The 19,806-nt window shown below is 38.3% G+C and overlaps 1 protein-coding gene across 2 annotated transcripts in view; it reads left to right on the plus strand.

The window, feature by feature from the left end:
• The window catches only part of LOC146889373 (uncharacterized), a 32,737-nt gene that overhangs the window by 9,281 nt on the left and 3,650 nt on the right, over window positions 1-19,806 (plus strand). Inside the window, exons 5-8 of one of the 2 annotated variants that reach the window (XM_087902345.1) lie at window positions 1,938-1,995; window positions 5,846-5,919; window positions 6,045-6,067; window positions 11,903-11,922. In XM_087902345.1, the coding sequence (XP_087758471.1) occupies window positions 1,938-1,995; window positions 5,846-5,919; window positions 6,045-6,067; window positions 11,903-11,922 (175 nt within the window). The remainder of the gene's footprint in view (window positions 1-1,937; window positions 1,996-5,845; window positions 5,920-6,044; window positions 6,068-11,902; window positions 11,923-19,806) is intronic. The other variant, XM_087902344.1, reaches the window with a different exon arrangement.

Raw genomic sequence — 19,806 nt, forward strand, 5'->3', positions numbered from 1 at the left:
ATCTCTCTGTCAAATATGTTGTAGCTAGATGGGAGCGGATAGTCTGGGGGCTGTTGAGTGTGGATCCAGGCCTCCGGATTAGCTTTGGACACAGCCTCCCATTTCACAGTCGAGACTAGAAAGGGAAGCGTCGGCTTTGCCCTCCCTTAGAATTTAAAATACCATCTGGGGCAGGGTGATGGAGGTGGGGATAGCCTTCGAGGCTCCTCAAGGGAGAATTCCTGCCTACTGATCAGAGGAATCAGATGTGAGTCTCCCTTTGGTCCCAAGTGGAGACTCGAGGCTCTGGTTAAACACATACGTACACAGACAGCACTAATTGAAATGTGGATTATAAAAAAAGGAGGAGAGCCGGGCAGTGGTGGTGCACGCCTTTAATCTCAGTTCTCGGGAGGCAGAGGCAGGTGAACTCTTTGAGTTTGAGGCCAGTTCCAGGACAGGCTCCAAAGCTACAGAGAAACCCTGCCTCAAAAAAAAAAAAAAAAAAAAAAAAAAAAAAAAAAAAAGGAGGAAGGCACTTTGAGGGGCGGGGATACTGGGAGAATTGTAGGACGGAAGTGGGAGTGGATATGATCATATTTCACGGTATACATGTATGAAATCTTCAAGAATAAAGAAAAATTAATAATAATGAAGACTAGAACGTTACATATTATTGGCTCATTCTTTAATAGTTAATCCAGCTGGGCCTGTCAATCACCTACCTGTCCAGGAGATGGCCCTTAGGGAAACTGATTTACCTGAAAACGCGCTGAAGGGAAAGAATAACCATCCCAGTAATGAGAATTACCCTTGCCCAAGACACTAGGCCATGCAGTTGCTGGGAGCGTGTCTGCTTCGTTCCCCGCCGAGCCTACCTATTTCCTAGGGTCTTTTCCTTTCGGATACCAGCAAAAAGTCTATGCTGCCATTCCCTGACTCCCTGGACTTCCTCACTATGTTTCTGAAGCTCTCTACCCTCTGTCCAGCTCTTGCCAACTTCAGCCGTTACAAAGTGCTGCTCTCTTGGACCCAAACTCAAAAAGCCCTGGTTTCCCTTTCTCTCTTCCGTCTCCCTCCTGATGGCCGCCAAGATGTACAGCGTACTGTCCTTGTTTTTATCTCAGATTTTAATAAAAATGTCCCTGTGCTCCCTAGTCTGTTTTTCCTTTATTTAATTAGAATAAGAACCTGGCAGGGAATCTGAGTTTCCCTGACAACATACTTTCACGGATTTTCCCCTACCCAGTTTTGCTTGCCCAAAACCAACCAGCAGATTTTCACTCCTCTCCGCTCAGAAGAACTATTAATTCTTGGAAATTCCGAAGGCCCTTCTACACAAACTGTACACCTTCTTAGCATTTTATCATCCGCGTTGCCTAATTTAATTTTGCATTTTATTACATCTTACATATTGTTTCTCTAAGCATATTTATTACCCTGTCACTTGTTTCTACTGTATAAAATATATAGATGTGAAGTTATAGCAATATTTATTTACTGTAATGCAATATGTACAAATTACCTTTGTGTGTCTTTCTTGCTCAGTGAGTGTTGACGCCCCGAAGGGAAATGATAACTGTGGGTTTTTCCCTTATACCCCGCACAACACCTTGGCATATTCAGGAGGCTAAATAACATTTTGCTTATCTGTTTATTTGCCTCAGAAATATTTATTGGGGCTTGCCATTGTGTTCCAGCAGTCATTATATATTTTGGCAAATGTAACTCAAAGTCCACCACAAGGTCTTGGCCTTCATAGATCTTATTCTTTATTGAATGAATATATTAATTAGCTAACTAGTACAAATTGCCTAAACCCTCAGGTGTATGCATTCGCAAAGCAATTTGTTCTCTTTCTATGTTATCATTGGCTTAAAATACTTAAAATAGTAATCTGAATTACGACTATTCTAAATGTCATCTGAACTAATGCTACTTTCCATTTTTTTTTATAGTGTAAGAACATCTCATAAAGTGTCCCTCAGGAGTATCACATCGATGACAGATGAAGAGGTCAGGATTAATATAACTAAGTAATGTAATGTGTCAAACTTCAGGAAGTTGGTAACAGAAAGCGTAAAAAGTTATTCATTATGATTTTAAAGTTCTGTCAGTTTTAGCTACGGACGTGAGATTTTTCATGATTTCCTCACCTTCATGTGTGCAGCGATATTTGTAAATATTATTTCATGTGTCGCGATGAGCACAGCCTTTCCCACGTCTCCCCATCACCCTTTGTGTGTATATTTATATACGTATACAGACAGGCTGGATGCTGGGAGAAAGAAGGGCAGGGCCAGAGAGACGTCATGGAGCCGCCAGCCAAGACAGAAGTGCTGGAACTTTGCTGGGAGGCCACGACCTCGTGGTGATGCACAGATTAATAGATATGGGTTAAATTAAGATGTAAAAGTTAGCCAGTAAGAAGCTAGAGCTAATGGGCCAAGCAGTGGTTTAAATAATACAGTTTCTGTGTGATTATTTCAGGGCTAAGCGGCCAGGAACCAACAAGCCGTCCCCTCCTCACAACAATCCTACAGCTGATTTATGTCCTCCCTGCCTAGATTTCTACTTACTTTTTGATTAACTCAAAGCAGTCACTACTCACAGATCTTAATATATTTATTTTCAGTTCTAGTGATTGACTTCAGGCCTTGTGCGTGCTGGGGAAGCATTCTGCCACCAAACAATACCTCCGCCCCTTATCTATAGGGTAGACTTACACACACATACACACACACACACACACACTGTTTACAAACTTTATATAAACATATAAATACAATCATTTTTCTGCAGTTATTTTCATTGTATGATGACTTGTAGGTATATTTATCTTTCGAGGTTTTGCCACGACATCCTGAGTTGACAGGCTGGGATACAGTCTACTATAGCAGCTCACCTGCTGGCATCCAGTCCCTGCCTTGGCCACCTCTAAAGACGAAAAAACAAACCAAACCAAAACAACAACAACAAAACACTTAGAGGTCCCTTCCGTCAGTGTCACTAAGATTTAAGATTTACTTGTTATCTTCTTTTCGTGTTCTACTGACTTTTAAGTTTGTTACAGAACCTGGAGAGTGGAGGTGACCACGCTCAGGTAGCCACAGGGAGTAAGCAGTGGCCACTAGGAAAGATCAGTGTGGCCCTGTGCAGTGGGCTCCAGAGGTCTGCAAAGGGTAATGAGGTTCTTGGCCTTCACTGTGTTCAGGGGAGCTGCGTCGTAGGCTCCAACATTACCACGGTCAGGAAGTGAATTAGTGGGGAATTTCTTTGCGTATGCTCTCTAACCAAACGTGTCTCATTTTCTCCTGTATACAGCTAGTTCTCGGCTGTCCTCATCACGCCTTCCCTGAACTCCCACATCTCCTAGCCTCCTCCACCATGTTTGTGTCTATCCCACGGGTGTGATGTTTTCAGTTGTTACAGTTTTTAGTTTTCAATACGTGTTTTAGCTGTGCTTGAAAAGGGTATCTGAGGCTGAGTGCTGAGTTGTGAGTCCTCCCTGCTTACGTTACACTTTCTAGTTGTGCATGAACACAGGCATGTCTTCTTCTTTAGTTTCTTCTTCTTTCACTCCGTCTGGCACTAAAGTAGGTGGCACTTGGGGTTGTCACCTCTGCTTTGTGTGGTATTGTGAAAATGCTGGGTGTGTTTAGATGCTGCCGTTAGATGCCTAGAAGTTTAGAACTGTATCTTGTAAATGTCTTATGCAATAATATCCCTTAGCAATAATAGCAATAATATTATTAGAAACAAGATTTGTCTCTAAACCTACTTAATTTGACATTAATGTCAAAGGAAGCCGCTTGTTTGTTTCCCAGCTGCCCAGAAACCAAAATAATCACACAGAAACTGTATTAATTAAATCACTGCTTGGCCCATTAGCTCTAGCTTCTTGTTGGCTAACTCTTACATATTAATTTAACCCATTTCTATTAATCTGTGTATCACCACGAAACTTCAACACATCTGTCTCGGCTGGTGGCTCCATGGCTTCTCTCTCTGGCTCTGCCTCCTTTCTCCCAGCATTCCATTTAGCTCCCCCCCTCCCCGCCTGTCTCTGTTCCCCTACAGCTCTGTTACAGGCCCAAAGCAGTTCCTTTATTAACCATACATGGCAATCACAGCATACAGAGGGAAATCCCACATCATATTAATATACCTAGACAGAATTTGTATTTTATTATATTTGGGTGTGTCCCATTTAGCCCTTAATATATCCTCATGTTTACATATACAAATGGATTTTTACTCTTATTGTTAAGTCACACAATCTTTTAATTAGAAAATGTAGTTATATCTGATTAGTTTTTGTCCATGGCATTATATACATGCTCCCCCTTTCTTTTGGTTTCTGTTTCCTGGGTCTTTCTGTGTGGGTATATGTCCCTTTTCTTCCCTAATCTGGTGTACACATGTCTGTGTGTGTATGTGTGTGTGTGTGTGTGTGTGTGTGTGTGTGTGTGTCTCTTGTGCTGGTGGAGGATGGATTTTATGTAGTACTCTAATTTCAAAGTTATACTCAAATTTTGAAGTTTTTTCCCACCTAAAAAGCCTAGTGCATATTTAGATACCTACTAGGTTATAGACATCTTGATATCACGGAGTATAGAACTGAAACTGCATTTTGAGAAAATTCATAGAGTAAACCTTGAATGTGTGTGTGTGTGTGTGTGTGTGTGTGTGTGTGTGGTGAGTGTGTGAGTGTGTGTGTGCATGCCTTATTTGACTGCTGTCTTTTCTAGTCCTCTAATGTGTGGCCTGACTGTGTTGCATTTTCCTGTCGTGTGCAATTCACTTTTGTCTTGTTTCCTTTATCCTATTGTCCCAAAATCATTATCTTAATTTCTTTCTCATCTTTACACTTTCCATTCATCTTTCAGATTAACTTAATGGATTTTAGCATTATTATTTATATTAGAATAGGCATACAAATTACAAGCCAAAGGAAGAGCATCATCAAATTCCCTACTGTCACAATTTCTGTACACCTGAGATTTTTCTGTGAACCTGTACAATAATCATAAGTGAACGTTGTACTAAATATTCTTTTTAAGTAAGTGTAGATTAGAGTCAGTATTTTAATCACAGCATTCATAAGGTGAGTTTGCTTTAACTTAATAAAACTGACTTACTTCCTTGTCTGTAAAACAGAGATAATAAACTCATAAATTTGTTGAAAATATTGGATGTCAATATTTAAAGTGTAAATATGAATGAAGAAATGCATCAAACATCTAATATCGTGCTAAGACATAGCACAGGTCAATCAGTGGTTTCTTAGTGTTGACTGCTTCACAATTTACATTGGTGTGTTCATCTTTCTGTTTTTGAAACCATGGTTTTTATGAGTTTTGCTATCCAATATTTTCTAAGATCTGGTAGGCCGTGGTTCTCGACCTTTCTCATTCTGAGACCCTTTAATACAGTTCCTCATGTTGTGGTGACCTCCATCCACAAAATTTCATTGTTGCTACTTCCTAACTGTAATTTTGCTACTATTATGAATCATAATGTAAGTATTTTTGGAGATACAGGTTTGCCAAAGGAGTTGCTACCCACAGGTTGAGAACCACGGTGCTAGGGCAAGGTGGCATTTTCTGTTTCTGTAGGGCTCATATGTCTGTCTTTATGTTTAAAACACTCACATGTCCTCGCTCGGTGTTCTGGTCAAGACATGGAGCTATGTGAAGCCAGGCACTATTCTTGACTATACCGTCTGTTATTTTCCCCTAAGAGTTATTATTAGACAGAGTCTTTAGTTTAAGTTTTCTTCGGGTTTTGTTTCTACTTCATTGTTTTTTGCTTCTACCGACATAGTTTCTTAAACTTACGTGACATTTTATTTATATATTTTCAGAGATTTAATATGAGAATTAAGAAGTTTGGTATGAATACAAGAAAAGAATTCAGAAAATCACCAGGGGCTTCTTGGTAATGCCTGCTTTTTTGAACTAAAAGGCCTTTGATTTTTTTTTTCTAAAAAATGCACAATTTGAAATACTTGTTGCACAATTAGAAATTTCTCACACCGCTTTTCTTCTCATTTTCCCCTGAAGCTTTGGACGTCCTCTATTAACTGGTATGTACTGCCGCCGTTTCCGGTTTTGCATGCGTGCTCGTGAGCATGTGTGAAGCTGCAGTGTTACCATGACGATAAGTCTGTGACGTTGTCCTGCCGTGGTCAGGCGTCAGGGCAAAGCTGGCCTCTCTCTTATTATCGAAACTTTTGTTTTAATTGAGCCACTAGGGAATTTAAAGGGTGTTAATTCTAGTGCACATTTTGGCACATATGTTTGTCTATCATTTCATTATTAAAGTGCAGTCACTAAAAATAAACCTTTATTAATAATTTCTTAAGGAGATGGTGAGCAAGCTAAGAAGGAAATTTTTGACTAGTAATTATTAAATGAGCAAGAAGGGAATAGGTGTAAGTTAATAGGGTAGACATAGGAGAACCTTTTAAGGTACGTTTTCTGAGTGTTTTCAGTATAGGAAGATGCTCACAGTGGCAAACCAGAGAGCAATTGAGGCAGAACGGCGCAGATTTGGGCCAGATGGCTACATCTACACTCCTAGCTGTCCATTCCCGAATCGTTTAAAAGGTGTAGAGATTGTAAGAACTGTAGGTTATTAGGCTTAAGTTTTATAATTCTAGACTAACTAAAGTGATCTGTAGTAAAATACACATGAAAATAATATTATTGTTTTATATTATATATTTTTGCTTTTAATAATACCTTTATTATGAATTAGCAAGATCTTTTTATTTATATTTATTTTTTGAAATTATACAAATATACAACATTTCTCCCTTCAAACTTTCCTATATGCACGCCACTCCTCTTTTTCTAATCCATGGCCTCTGTTTTTTGTTGTTAATACATGCATACATACATACATACATACACACATACATATATATGCATACACACATATATTCCTATATACAACCTGCTAAGTCTGTGTGCTACTTGTGTGTACATCTGTCTTCAGGGCTAACCTTTGGTATTGGATAGCCAGTGTGTGTACTCTTCCCTGAGTATGCCTGTTTCTCCCACCCTCGGAACTCCTTAGTCGCCTGTAGCTCTTTGTGTAGGATGGAGCCTCCTGCCCCTCCCCTCTTTGGCTTATTTATTGCTACAATCTTTGCTCAGCTCATGCTGTGCATCCTGCAGACTCTGTGGGTTCATATTTTCATTGGTCCTGCTGCATTTAGAAGACCATGTTTCCTTACTATTCTCCATCCTCTCCGGCTCCTACAATCTTTCTGCCTCCTCTTCTGCGGGGCTCCCTTAGCCCTGGGACGAAGGCATTGGTGGAGACATCCCATTGGACCAAAGTGTTTCAGGATAGCTCATTCCCTGCCCATTGTTCAGTAATGAGTCCCTATTTGTTCCCATCTACTGCAGGAGGAAACTTCTGTGAGGATGGCTGAGCAAGTCACCCATCTGAGTACAGCAAATATCTCTAGAATTCATTTTGTTGCTATGTTCCTTGAGCAGAAGAATAGTATTTGGTTTTCTCCTAGGTCACTGGCCTAACTAGTCTTGGCAAGTCAAGCAGTGTCTGGTATGGGTTCCATCTCATGGAGTGGTCCTTAAATTCAATCAGATATTGGGTGGTTACTCCCACAAGTTTGTGCCACTATTGTACTAGCATATCTTGCATGCAAGTTACTATTATAGATTGAAGAGGTTGTAGCCAGCTGATTTGGTATTTACCTTTCTCCTTTGGTAAACATGCCCAATACCTTCTAGGACTCTGAACACCAGACACTAGGGATGAAGGCTCTGTGCAGGCACCAGTTTAACTTCTCCATGCTCAATGAGTTATGGTAGGTGTTTTATGAGGATTCCAATGGGGACCAAAAATTAATTAGATGTAACTCATTCCAGAAACTAGACTCTTACTTTGATGACAAGAGGTGTCTAGCTGGGGCTCTATCTCTCCATTATTTGACAGTTCCATGAATATCACATTCATATGTGAATATATTTTAGGGCACTTTTACTGTATTAGGTATTTTACTGTATCTAACCCCTCAAATGACATTTAGTTTTGGTTGCTCTTTCCATATTTCCTCCCCCAATTTTCTCTTTTCATCCCCTCCCTGCTTGAGTCTCCTATTCTAGTGCTGCCCCATCCATTCCAGTCTATTCTATTCCCCCTTCCTAGGGCAACTCTGTCCTCCCCTTAGTCTCTCACTCTCTATCCCTAACCACGTTGGTCAGATGCATTGTAGCCTGCTTATTGGCGATTTAACAGCTAGCATCCAAATATAAGTGAATACATACCATTTTTTGTCTTTTGGGGTCTGGATCACCTCACTCGGATTGATTTTTTTTTCCTAGTTCCATCCATTTACATGTAAATTTCAAGATTTCGTTTTTGAAGAGTCGAGTCATATTCCACCGTGGAAATGTGCCACATACTCTTTATCTGTTGATGGACATCTACTCTGTTTCCTATTTGTAGCTATTATGAATAGAGTATAATAAATGAATATGATTGATGATGTAGAGTCCTTTGGGTACATGCCTAAGAGTGGTAGAGCTGGATCTTCAGAGAGATGTATAATGGCGAATCAATCCCACACCAGTTATGTTTTAAAGGGGTATTTATTTTGGGGGGTAAAACTTACATATACCATAAACCGTCAGGAAGGGAGCCTAGTCGCTGGAGCAGGAGCTGGGAGCAGGAGCCGGAACCAAGCACCGGAACCAAGAGGCCCGAGCCGAGACTTGCGGCCCTTTTTAAAAGAGAAATATACCACACCCCAGTGGGCTGGTATTTCAGCGGCTATTGGCTGACAGAGTGGAAGGCGCTCCTGCAGCACTGTGGGCTCGTGCTTCAGCGACTATTGGCTGAGGCAGCGGAAGGTACTCACGCAGCAGATGTATTCTGAATTTCCTGCGGGAGCACCACACTGATTTCCAATGTGATTGTATAAGCTTGACCTCCCACCAGCAATGGATGAGTGCTCCCTTTCCCCCGCATCCTCACCATCTTGTTACTGTCATTTTTAAGTTGGTCTTGGTCACTCTGACTGGGATGAGATGAAAACTCAAAGCAGTTTTAATTTTCATTTCCCTTATGCTGACTTTAAGTGCCTCTCAGCCACTTGTGTTTTCTCTTTTGGGTATTCTCTGCTTAGATCTGCACCCCATTTTTAACTGGGTCATTTGTTTTCTTGATGCACAGTAGTTTGTGTTCTTTATATAGTTAGATATTAGTCCTGTCAGATGTATAGTTAGTAAAAGTATTTTCCCATTCTGTAGGCTGTCACTTTGTCCAAATGACAGTGTCATTTGCCGTACAGAAGCTTTTCAGTTTCACGAGGTCCCATTTATTAATTGTTGTTCTTTTTTAAAAATATTTATTTATTTATTTATTATGTACACAATATTCTGTCTGTGTGTATGCCTGCAGGCCAGAAGAGGGCACCAGACCTCATTACAGATGGTTGTGAGCCACCATGTGGTTGCTGGGAATTGAACACAGGACCTTTGGAAGAACAGGCAATGCTCTTAACCTCTGAGCCATCCATCCAGCCCCCTTAATTGTTCTTATTGCCTGTGCTATCAGTGTTTTGTTCAGAAAACCTTTCCCATGCCAAGGAGTTCCCGGCTTTTTCTTTTTATCAGATTCAGTGTATCTGTCCTTGATGTATTTGGAGTTGAGTTTCATGCAGAGTGATAAGTACGGATTTATTTGCCTTCTTCCATGTGTAGCCCTCACGTTGACCAGCACCATTTGTGTATTTCTGGTTTCACTGCAAAAAATTCTGTGTCCATAGGTGTGTGGACTCATATCTCTCATATCTGGTCCTTCAGTTTGACTCCATTAATCAATGTGTCTGTTTTTATCTAATACCATTCTGTTTTCATTACTATAGCTCTGTAGTATAATCGGAGGTTGAGGATGGTGATACTGCCAGCAGTTCTTTTATTATTCAGAGTTGTTTTTAGCTATCATGGTTCTTCTGTTTTTCCATATGAAGCTGAGAATTGTCCTTCCAGGGTCTGTGAAGAATTTGTTGGAATTCTGATGGGAATTGCATTGAATCTGTAGATTGCCTTTGGTAGGATGGCCATGTTGCTGTATTAATTCTACTAATTAATGAGCATGGGAGAGATTCCCATCTTCTCATCTCTTCTTCAATTTCTTTTTTTTAGTGTTTTAAGGGTTTTTTTTTCCCATATAAGTCTTTTATGTCCTTGGCCAGAGTTAACCCAATATATTTGATGTTATTTGAGGTTTGAGGCATTGTAAAAGGTGTTTCCCTGATTTCTTTTGCAGCATGCTAGTCATTTGTATATAGCAGGGTTACTTATTTTTATGTGTTAATTTTGTGTTCTGCTTCTTTGATTAAAGTACAAATCAGCTGGAGAAGTCTCCTCATGTCGTTCTTCAGGTCTTTTATATATAAAGCCATGTCATCTACAAATAAAGATGCTTTTACTTTTCCCTCTTCAATTTACATCCTCTTGGTATCCTTGGCTGTCTTATTGCTCTAGCTAAGAGTTCAAGTCCTATATATCATAAAGTACTATATAAATAAATACAGTGAATATTCTATATGAATAAATAAGGAAAGAGTGGGCAGCCTGGTCTTATTCCTCACTTTAGTGGAAATGCTTTGAGTTCCTCGCCACTTAAGTTGATGTTGGATGTGGACTTGCTGTAATTCACCCTTGTTATGCTGAAGTGTGTCCCTGTGTTCCGATTCTCTCCAGGACTTTTATTATGAAGGAGCACTTGATTTTTATCTAAGGGCTTTTATACATGATCATGTGGTTTTTGTCTTTCAGTTTGTTTATTTGTTGAATTACGCTTATCAGTTGAGGTATGTTGACCCATCCCTGCGTCTGTGTGAGGAAGCCCACTTGACTATGACAGATGATCTTTTCGATATGTCCCTGGATTCAGTTTGCAAGTATTTTATTAGTAATTTTTGCATTGGTATTAATATAGGAAACTGGTTTGTAATCCTCTTTTTGTGATTAGGTATCAGGGTGAGTATAGCTTCATAAAAAGAATCAAGCAGCATTCTTTCTGTTTCTATTTTGTGGAGTCATGTGTGAGTATTGGCAGTAATTGTTCTTTGAAAGTCTGGTCGAATTTTATGCTGAAACCATCTGACCCTGATCAGTTTTGCTTAGGAGACTTTTAATTACTGCTTCACTCCACTGGGGGTCATAGATCTGCTGATTTTGTTTATCTGGATTTAGCTTCGGTCAATGGCATCTATCAGGAAAAGTACCCATTTCTGTTAGATTTTCCAATTTGGCGGACCACAGGTTTCTAAAGTATGTCCTTAGGATTCTGTGAATTTCCTCGGTGTCTGTTGTTCTGAGCCCTCTAATCTGGATTTCCTCCTTCCACCGTAGCTGAGTTTGGCTCAGGGTTTGTCAGTCTTACTGATTTTCTCAAAGAATCAGCTCTTTCTCTCACTGATTCTTTGCATATTTGTTTGTTGTTTCTGATTTTTATTTCAACGCTGAGTTTGATTATTGCTTGCCATCTATTCATTTGGGGCATTATTTCTCCTTTTCGTTCTAGACCTTTTAGGTGTGCCATTGAGTTACAAATACAAGATCTCTCCATTTTGTATGTAGGAACTTAGTGCTATGAAGTTGCCTCTTAGAACCTCCTTCATTGTGTCGCATAGGTTTGGGTAGGCCCCAAACTCTGCAGCGTCACATTGCCCCTGGTCGTCCACTGTAACAATCTATTTTAAAGTGCCCCAAACTGAACTATATTTCCATAACTAACTACACTTTTACTTCCTTCCAAGTTTTATGTTTTCGATAACTAGTTTACATCATTTTACGTTGTATGTACATTTAAAAAAATATTGTAGCTATAGCTTTTGATGTTTTTGTTTTAAGATTTGTGAAATTTTGTCTTTTAGGCAAAGAAAATGCCGATATGGTAAGCCATAAAATTTAATGTACAAAAAATGAATTGATATTCTTTAATGAGTATTGGTATATATTTTTTATTATTATACTTATTTGATAAATAGCTATTGATTTAATAGTAGTAAGTTTACATTAGACAAATCTAGACTGTTTTAAGTTGTAAAAATGATTTGTGTAGGGGAGGTTAAATATAAAAAAATCTATATTTGCTTGGTTTATGATTAGATTAGCTTTCTGTCTTTAAAATATTCTTTATTCTTACATTTTCTGAATAGAACTTCATAATAAAAACCTTGTAATTTCAGTAATTTAGCATGTGAAGTTGAGGAGTCAAGTATTTTACCTTTGTAATTATAAAAATAGGCAACTAAATTAAATTAAATTATAAAATAGGTAATTTGTATAATGAATTGGCTAAATTTATACACACATAAAAGTGAAAGAGCCCTGTACGTTACCTTAGAACAAAATTAAGAACTAAAGTTACATAAAATCGTCATGGTTTGAGCATCTTCTTTCCTAAAGGATGCCTTTGGGGCAGGAAGTGTGGCTCTGAAAACCATATAATGGCTGCAGCCTCGTATCACAAATACTGTCATTTCTTTGTGGGTTTTGTTTATGGTTCAGAATATTGCAAAATTTTTTGTTTCTTTATTGTGTGCATGCGTTTACACGTATATATGCTCATGTCTGTTTTCATGTGTTCATGTGTATGACGATGTACATTCGTGTGTGGGGCTTGCATGAGGAGGCCAGAGGTCAATTCCAATTTTTTAATTGCTTTCCACATTAGTGGTTTTTCTCTAATTATTGACCACTGCTCTTGAAATATTGACTGAAGAAATTAACCCTTCATTGTCCTCTACACAAACCAGCAGTGAATTTCTCTGAAGGAAATGTCAGGCAAAACAGTACTGACATCTCTCAGGACCCACCAATAGTTAGCTGCCTCTGGACCTGCAACCAGACTTAAGGCTAAGCAGGTTCCTAGTGGGGAGGTAGAAAGCGGAGCCTATGACAAGGGTCAGCGCTGCACTGCTGGAAAGTTACATGAGTTTGCTCATCCATTTAAGCAAGAATCTGGTGAAAATGTGTGGGCGGGGCTTGTGGATAATGGTGGGAGGAACATAAAACCGGATCAGGCTGAGTTTATTGATGTGGGCGATTGGTTTATTGAGTGGAGATTCTAAGTTTAATATGAAATATCGCACAGTTAAAAAGATGTGTCAAAAGTTTAGGTGAATGGTTGGCTGAAACATTTGTCAAAAGATGGCTTACTCAAAAGGCGTTGGAGATGCCTGAGAGCCCTTGTATCATATAGTATTGATGGAGATTTTTTTTTAAGGTTCAGGAAAATCACAATGCTAGAGTGTGTATGCTGTGTAAAACCCAATTCCTACAATGGGGAGCCCAGAAGACGTGCCCTTCACTAATCCTATAAAATGCAAACTGGTCGGGATGGTGGGGACCCGAGCACATTCAAGGAGCTTTGTTGTCACCTTTTCCTTGTGCCAGACCTCGGGGTTGGAGACGCTGCTGTAATTGAGATTGGATGAATTGGATGCAATGGGTTAAATTGGGTCCTGAGGTAGCAGGGGCCAGGAGGCAGCAGTGAATCACCAAAGACAAGGTGATCATAGTTATCCTGATGGTCGGCGTAGGTAAAGCAGTGCTCATAATGGCCTAACCCGTAATGGTCAGCACAGGCAAAGTGAATTTTATAGTGGCAAGACTCATATGGGCCTTTGGCATTGGCTAATCAAGCATGATGTTCCCAGGCATGAAAATGACGAAATTTTGTTTGATCTGTGTAAGCAGAAAAATTCTCAAACAGATAAAAGAAAGGCTGCATTGTGTAGTGGCAAACAGCAGTCTCAGCCAGTGAGTCAATTTCAGACTTGAGCCAGTATGCAGACGTGGAATCCCTTGAATGCAGGGGTGGCCAGGTTCCTCTGAGGAAGGACTTTGATAAAACACCTGAGTTTTCCTTTCTCCAGTTCTTCCCTAGAGGGACCCACAGTCTTTTAAAAGGCCAACTCCTCCTGGAAAAGAGCCAAGACTGAGTTGCTGGCTGAGAGGAAGGACAGACAGAATGCGTAGTAGAGGAAGTTAGCTATACAGACCACTAGGTCCTCGTGACCAGTTGCAGAAATGGGGATCATAATTGACCTTAGTGTTGCTGACCTAATTTTGTAAAAGTGTGTTTCCATAGATATTTGGGTTTCTTTCCTCAATTTATCATGTTATGTAACATCAGTTAGGAGAATATAAATAGTTATTATACTTAAATTTGAGATACTAAGAGAATAAGAGAATGTCCCTCAAGAGACATTGCTACCTATTCTAAATTTATACTGCATTTACAGTTATATGAGGGACAGTTATATCCTGTTAGGCTTAATTATGACCTGTTTAAATATATAATGCATTTGCGATTATATGTGGGACAGTTATATCATGTTTAGGCGTTATTATGACCTGGTTATTATTTCCATTTGGAAATTAGTCACAACATAAGGAGATAGGATGTGTGTCAAGCTGACCAGGGGTTGACTTGGGATGGCTGTTCTGGGCCGTCTTTCTGCTGGAAGCCTACACAGAGATATGGAGGAAGGAAGCGTTTGCTCTATGTCGGCTTGCCCTCACCTTGCTGGCAAGTCCATCCCTGTACTGTCCTTAGAGCCTATTTCTTCAGGATTACCAGCTGAGTCAGCCAGCTTCATGGACTGAGAAACTATTGGATTCTTGAACTTTCTGTTCATAGCAAGCCATTGTTAGACTAGCCTGTAAGTCATCTAATCAATCCCATATGTGTGTGTGTGTGTGTATGTATGTATATATATGAATCTATAAACTCTGTTACTCTAGAGAACCTGATAATACACATACAAAGCTTTCTGTTAAGAACTGTGTTGGAATTCTGATGAGTGTTGTATTGAATCTGTAGGCTGCTTTTGGCAGGATGGCCATTTTTACTATATTAATCTTACTGACCCATGAGCATGGGAGACCTTTCCATCTTCTGATATTTTATTCAATTCATTTCTTCAATGTCTTAATTTTTTTTTTCTGTACAAGTCTTTCACTTGCTTGGCCAGAGTTAACCCATGATATTTGATATTATTTGAGGCTATTGTGAAAGGTGTTGTTTCCCTGATTTTTTTTTTAGCAGTTTTTGTTTGTCTTTTATATGTAGGAGGGCTGATTTTTGTGTGTTAATTTTGTGTTCTGATACTTTGATCAGCTGCAGAAATTTCCGAGTGATGTTCTTAGGCTCTTTTATATATAAAGCCACAAAACCTGCAAATAAAGATACTTTTACTTCTTCCTTTCCAACCTGTATCCTACAGATCTCCTTCACTGTCTTATTGCTCTAAGACTTTAAGTGCGATATTGAATAAATAAGGAGAGAGTGCAGAACCTTGTTTTGTTCCTGGGTTTAGTGAAATTGCTTTGGGTTTCTCTCCTGTTAAGTAGATGCTAGCTACATGCTTCCTATAAGTTGCCTTTATTATGTTTAGGTATGCCCCCTTGCATCTCTAATCTCTCCAAAGTTTTTATTATAAAGGAGTATTGAATTTTGTCAAATTCTTCATCTAATGAGACAATCATGTGGATTTTGTCTTTCAGTCTGTTTATATAGCAGATTGCATTTGTTAATTGATGTATGTTGAACCATCCCGGCGTCTCTGGGGTGAAGCAAACCTAATCTTGGCGGATGATCTTTTTGATGTGTTCTTGATTCAGTCTGAAACTATCTTTTGAGAACTTTTGCATCTGTGTTTATGAGTCAAATTGCTTTGTCATTCTTTCTTTGTTAGGTCTTTATGTGGTTTGGGTGTCAGAGTAACTGGCCTCATAAAATGAATTGGGCAATTTTCCTTCTGTTTCTGTTTTGTGGAATAATTTGTGGAGTATTGGCATTAACTCTTGTTGAAAGTCTACACTAAAACTATTTGGTTCTGAGCTCTTTTTCAGTGGGGATGGGGGGCTTTTAATGATTGCTTCTATTTTATTAGGGGTTATAGGTTTGTTTAAATTGCTTATTTGATCTTGATTTAACTTTGGTAAGTGGAATGTATTAAAAAAAACTGTCCATTTCTTTTAGATTTCTTAACCTTGTAAGTATAGGTTTTAATGCATGAGTTTATGATTCTCTGGATTTCCTTGCTGTCCGTTGTTATGCCCTGTTTTCTGAACTTGGATGTTGTCTCTGCACCTTTTAGTTAATTTGGGTAAGCATTTGTCAATCTTGATTGATTTTATCAAAGAATCAACTCTGTTTCATTGAGCCTTTTGTATTGTTTGTTGTTACGTTATGTACATATTTCTTGATATCTATCTTTCAGTGTGCTTGCTTGTTTTGGCTCTGTAGCTTTTAGGTGTGCTGTTAAGTTACTAGTACAAGATTTTTCCTTTTATGAAATGTAGACACTTTGGCTTATGAACTTGCTCCTAAGAATCTCCTTCATTGTGTCCCTGAAAGTTTGGGTACATTTTACATTCATTTTCATTCAGTTCTAGAAAGTCCTTCATTTTTTCTTAGTTTTTGTCTTGACCAGTTTTTCATTTTGTAGTTCAGTTTCCGTGAGTTTGTAAGCTTTCTGTTGTTGTTGAAATCCAGCTTTAATCTGTGGTGGTCTGATAGGAAGCAGGGTGTTATTTCAAATTTCATGCATCTGTTAAGACTTGCTTTGAGTCTGAGTATGTAGTTAATTGTGGACAAAATTCCATAACATGCCGAGAAAGAGGTGTATTTTTTTTCTGTTTCAATGAACTGTTCTGTAAATATCTGTTATGTCCATTTGGTTTATAATGTCATTTGGCGTCACCAGTTCTGTTTAGTTTGTGCCTGCATCACCTGTCCCCTGGTGAGAGTGGGGTATTGAAGTCTCCCATTGTCAGTATGTGAAGATCAATATGTGATTTAAGCTGGAATAGTATTTCTTTCATGAACTTGGGTGCCCTTGTGTTTTGGGAATAGATATTAAGGACTAAAATGTCCTTCAGGTGGATTTCCTTTCATGAGTTTATAGTGTCCTTCCCTATCTCTTTTGATTAGTTTTGGTTTGAAATCTAATTTGCCAGATATTAAAAACAATACACCAGCTTGCTTCTTAGGTCCATTTTTTTTTTTTGGAATATCTTTTCCATCCTTTTATCTCAAAGTTATGGCGTGTTTCTTGAATGCAGCAGAAAGATGGATTCCATTTCTTAGTCTAATTTATTAGTCTGTGTCTTTTTATTGGGGAAATTTAAGCCATTAATGTTTGGAGATATCAACGAGAGTTGTTTGTTAATTCTGGTTATTTTGTTGCTGTTGTTGTTGTTGGTTGTGGTGGTGGTGGTGGTGGTGGTGGTGTGTGTGTGTGTGTTTGTGTGTGTGTGTGTTTCTCTTTTGATTTACTGGTCTGGAATTAGTTTTTCTTTGTGTTTTCTTGAATGTAGTTAACCACTTTATGTTGGAGTTTTCCTTCTAGCACCCTCTATAGGACTGGATTTGTAGATAGCTATTAGTTACGTTTGATTTTATCATGGAATATCTTATTTTCCTCATCTATTGTGATTCAAAGTTTTGCTGGGCATAATAGTCTGGGCTGGCATCTGTGATTTCTTATCTATGTGATATCTGTAGCATATCTATAAGGCTCTTAGAGTCTCCACTGAGAAGTCATTTATTATTCTAATAGGTCTGTCTTTATATGTTTCTTGGTAATTTTTTTCATTGCAGCTTTTAATTTTTTTTTTCTGGTACATCTAGTGGTTTGATTATTAGGTGTCAAGGGGAATTTCATTTCTAGTCCAGTCTATTTGGTGCTTTGTATGCCTCTTTTACTTTGGTTTTTCAAAACAGGGTTTCTCTGTGTAACAATTTTTGCTGTCCTGGAACTTGCTCTGTAGACCAGGCTGACCTCAAACTCACAGAGATCCATCTGCCACTACTCCTGAGTGCTGGGATTAAAGGTGTGTACTACCACTGCCCAGTTGCTTCTTGTACTTTGGTGGGCATCTCTTTCTTTAGGTTAGAGGAATTTTCTTTTATGATATTGTTTAAATATTTTCTTTGCCTTTGACCTGTGTTTTTCTCCTTTCTCTATTCCTATCATTCTTTTTAAAGGATATTCTAAGATGTATGTATGTATGTATTTAATGTGCTTGAGTGCTATCTACATGTACAACTTTATACCAGAACAGGCTCTCAGATTCCACTAAAGATAATTATGAACCATCACGTGGTTTCTGGGAATTGAATTCAGAACCTCTGGAAGTACACCCAGTGCTCTTAACCACTGAGCTATCTCTCAAAACCCTATTCCTAATATTTTTAAATGTGGTCTGTCCATAATGTTACAGATTTCCTGGGTGTTTTGTGCCAGGAGCTTTTTTTTTGGAATTTTTGGGAATTCTTATGTATAATATCATCTGAAATAGGGATAATTTGACTTCTACTTTTCTTATTTGTATCTTTTTAATTTCCTTCCCTGATTTTATTTCTCCAGCTAGTGCTCCAAGCATTATAGTAAAGAAAAAATGGGATTAGTGGACATCCTTATCTTGTCCCTGATTTTAGTGGGATTGCTTCAAGTTTTTCTGTATTTGGCTAGGGATTTGTCATATATTACCCTTATTATGTTGAAGTATGCCCCCTTCATTTCAGATCTCTTAAGAGTTTTGTTACAGAATGATGTTGGGTTTGTCAAAGACCGTTTCTGCAACTAAATTGAGCTGATTCTGTGATTTCTGTCCACAGGGTCATTTATTTGATGAATTATATTATTGACTTCAATGTGTTGAATTGTCTCAATTGTCCCTGTATGTTTGAAATGAAGTCAACTTAACCTTTACAGATTATATTTTTGATGCGGTATTGAAGTTATTCAGTGTTCAAGTGCTTATTCAGAAATTTTCCATATACATTCATTCTGGAAATTGGTCTATAAATTACTTCTTTTTGTGTGTACCTGTGTCTGGTTTTGCTAACATTACAATGTATGCCTCATAGAAATATTTTGGAAACATGTCTTACTTTACTGTTTTTATGGAATATTTTGAGAAGCATTGGTTTTTAATTCTTCTTCAAAGATCTTGTAGAATTCTGTAATGAATCCAATCTATTTGAGAAAATTTTAATTACTGATTCTGTCTTGTGGCATGTTTTAGGTTTGTTTATATGAATTATTTCACCTTCGTTTAACTTTGGTTGGTCATATGCATATTCATCTTTTTTTTTTAGCTTTTCAAATTTGGTAAGCTATGTAGGCTTTTAAGGTGTCTGTTGTAATGGCTTCATTTCAAATCTAGTCTTATTTGGCCTTCCTCTCATTTTATTTTGTTTAATTTGGCTAGTGGTTTGTCAGCTTTGTATTTTCAAAAAACCAACTCATTATTTCACTGGTTCTTTTTATAGTTTAAAAATTATTTTGTTAATTTCTGCTCTAATTTTAGTTATTTCTTCTCTCTGGTAACTTTGGATTTGCTTTGGATTTTTTGGATAAATTTGGATCTTTCCAGCGCCTTGAGGTTCATCATTAAGTTATTGATGTGCTATCTGTGATGTCTGTAGTATAGGCAATTGCACACATCAACTTTCTTCTCAGCACTGCGCTCATTATGTCCCCTAGGTTTTGATTTGTTTGTTTTTAATTTTTATTTAATTCTAGGAATATTTACTTCTTGAACCTTTCATCACTCAGTAGCGCAAGTGTGTTAAATCGCTTGAGTTTGGATTTCCTGGTTTTCTCTTAGAATGCAGGAAGATTTTTATCTTTTCTGTACTCACTGAGGCTTTATTTCTTTCCTACTTTGCCTTCCATTTTCAAGTAAATTTGTGTACTGCTGAGGGGAACTGTGTTCTGTAGCATTTGGGGGGAATGTTCTGTGGCTGTCCATTGAG

Source organism: Myodes glareolus, chromosome 27 (genome assembly GCF_982192425.1).
Source record: "Myodes glareolus chromosome 27, mMyoGla1.1, whole genome shotgun sequence".
Taxonomy (NCBI): Eukaryota; Metazoa; Chordata; class Mammalia; order Rodentia; family Cricetidae; genus Myodes; species Myodes glareolus.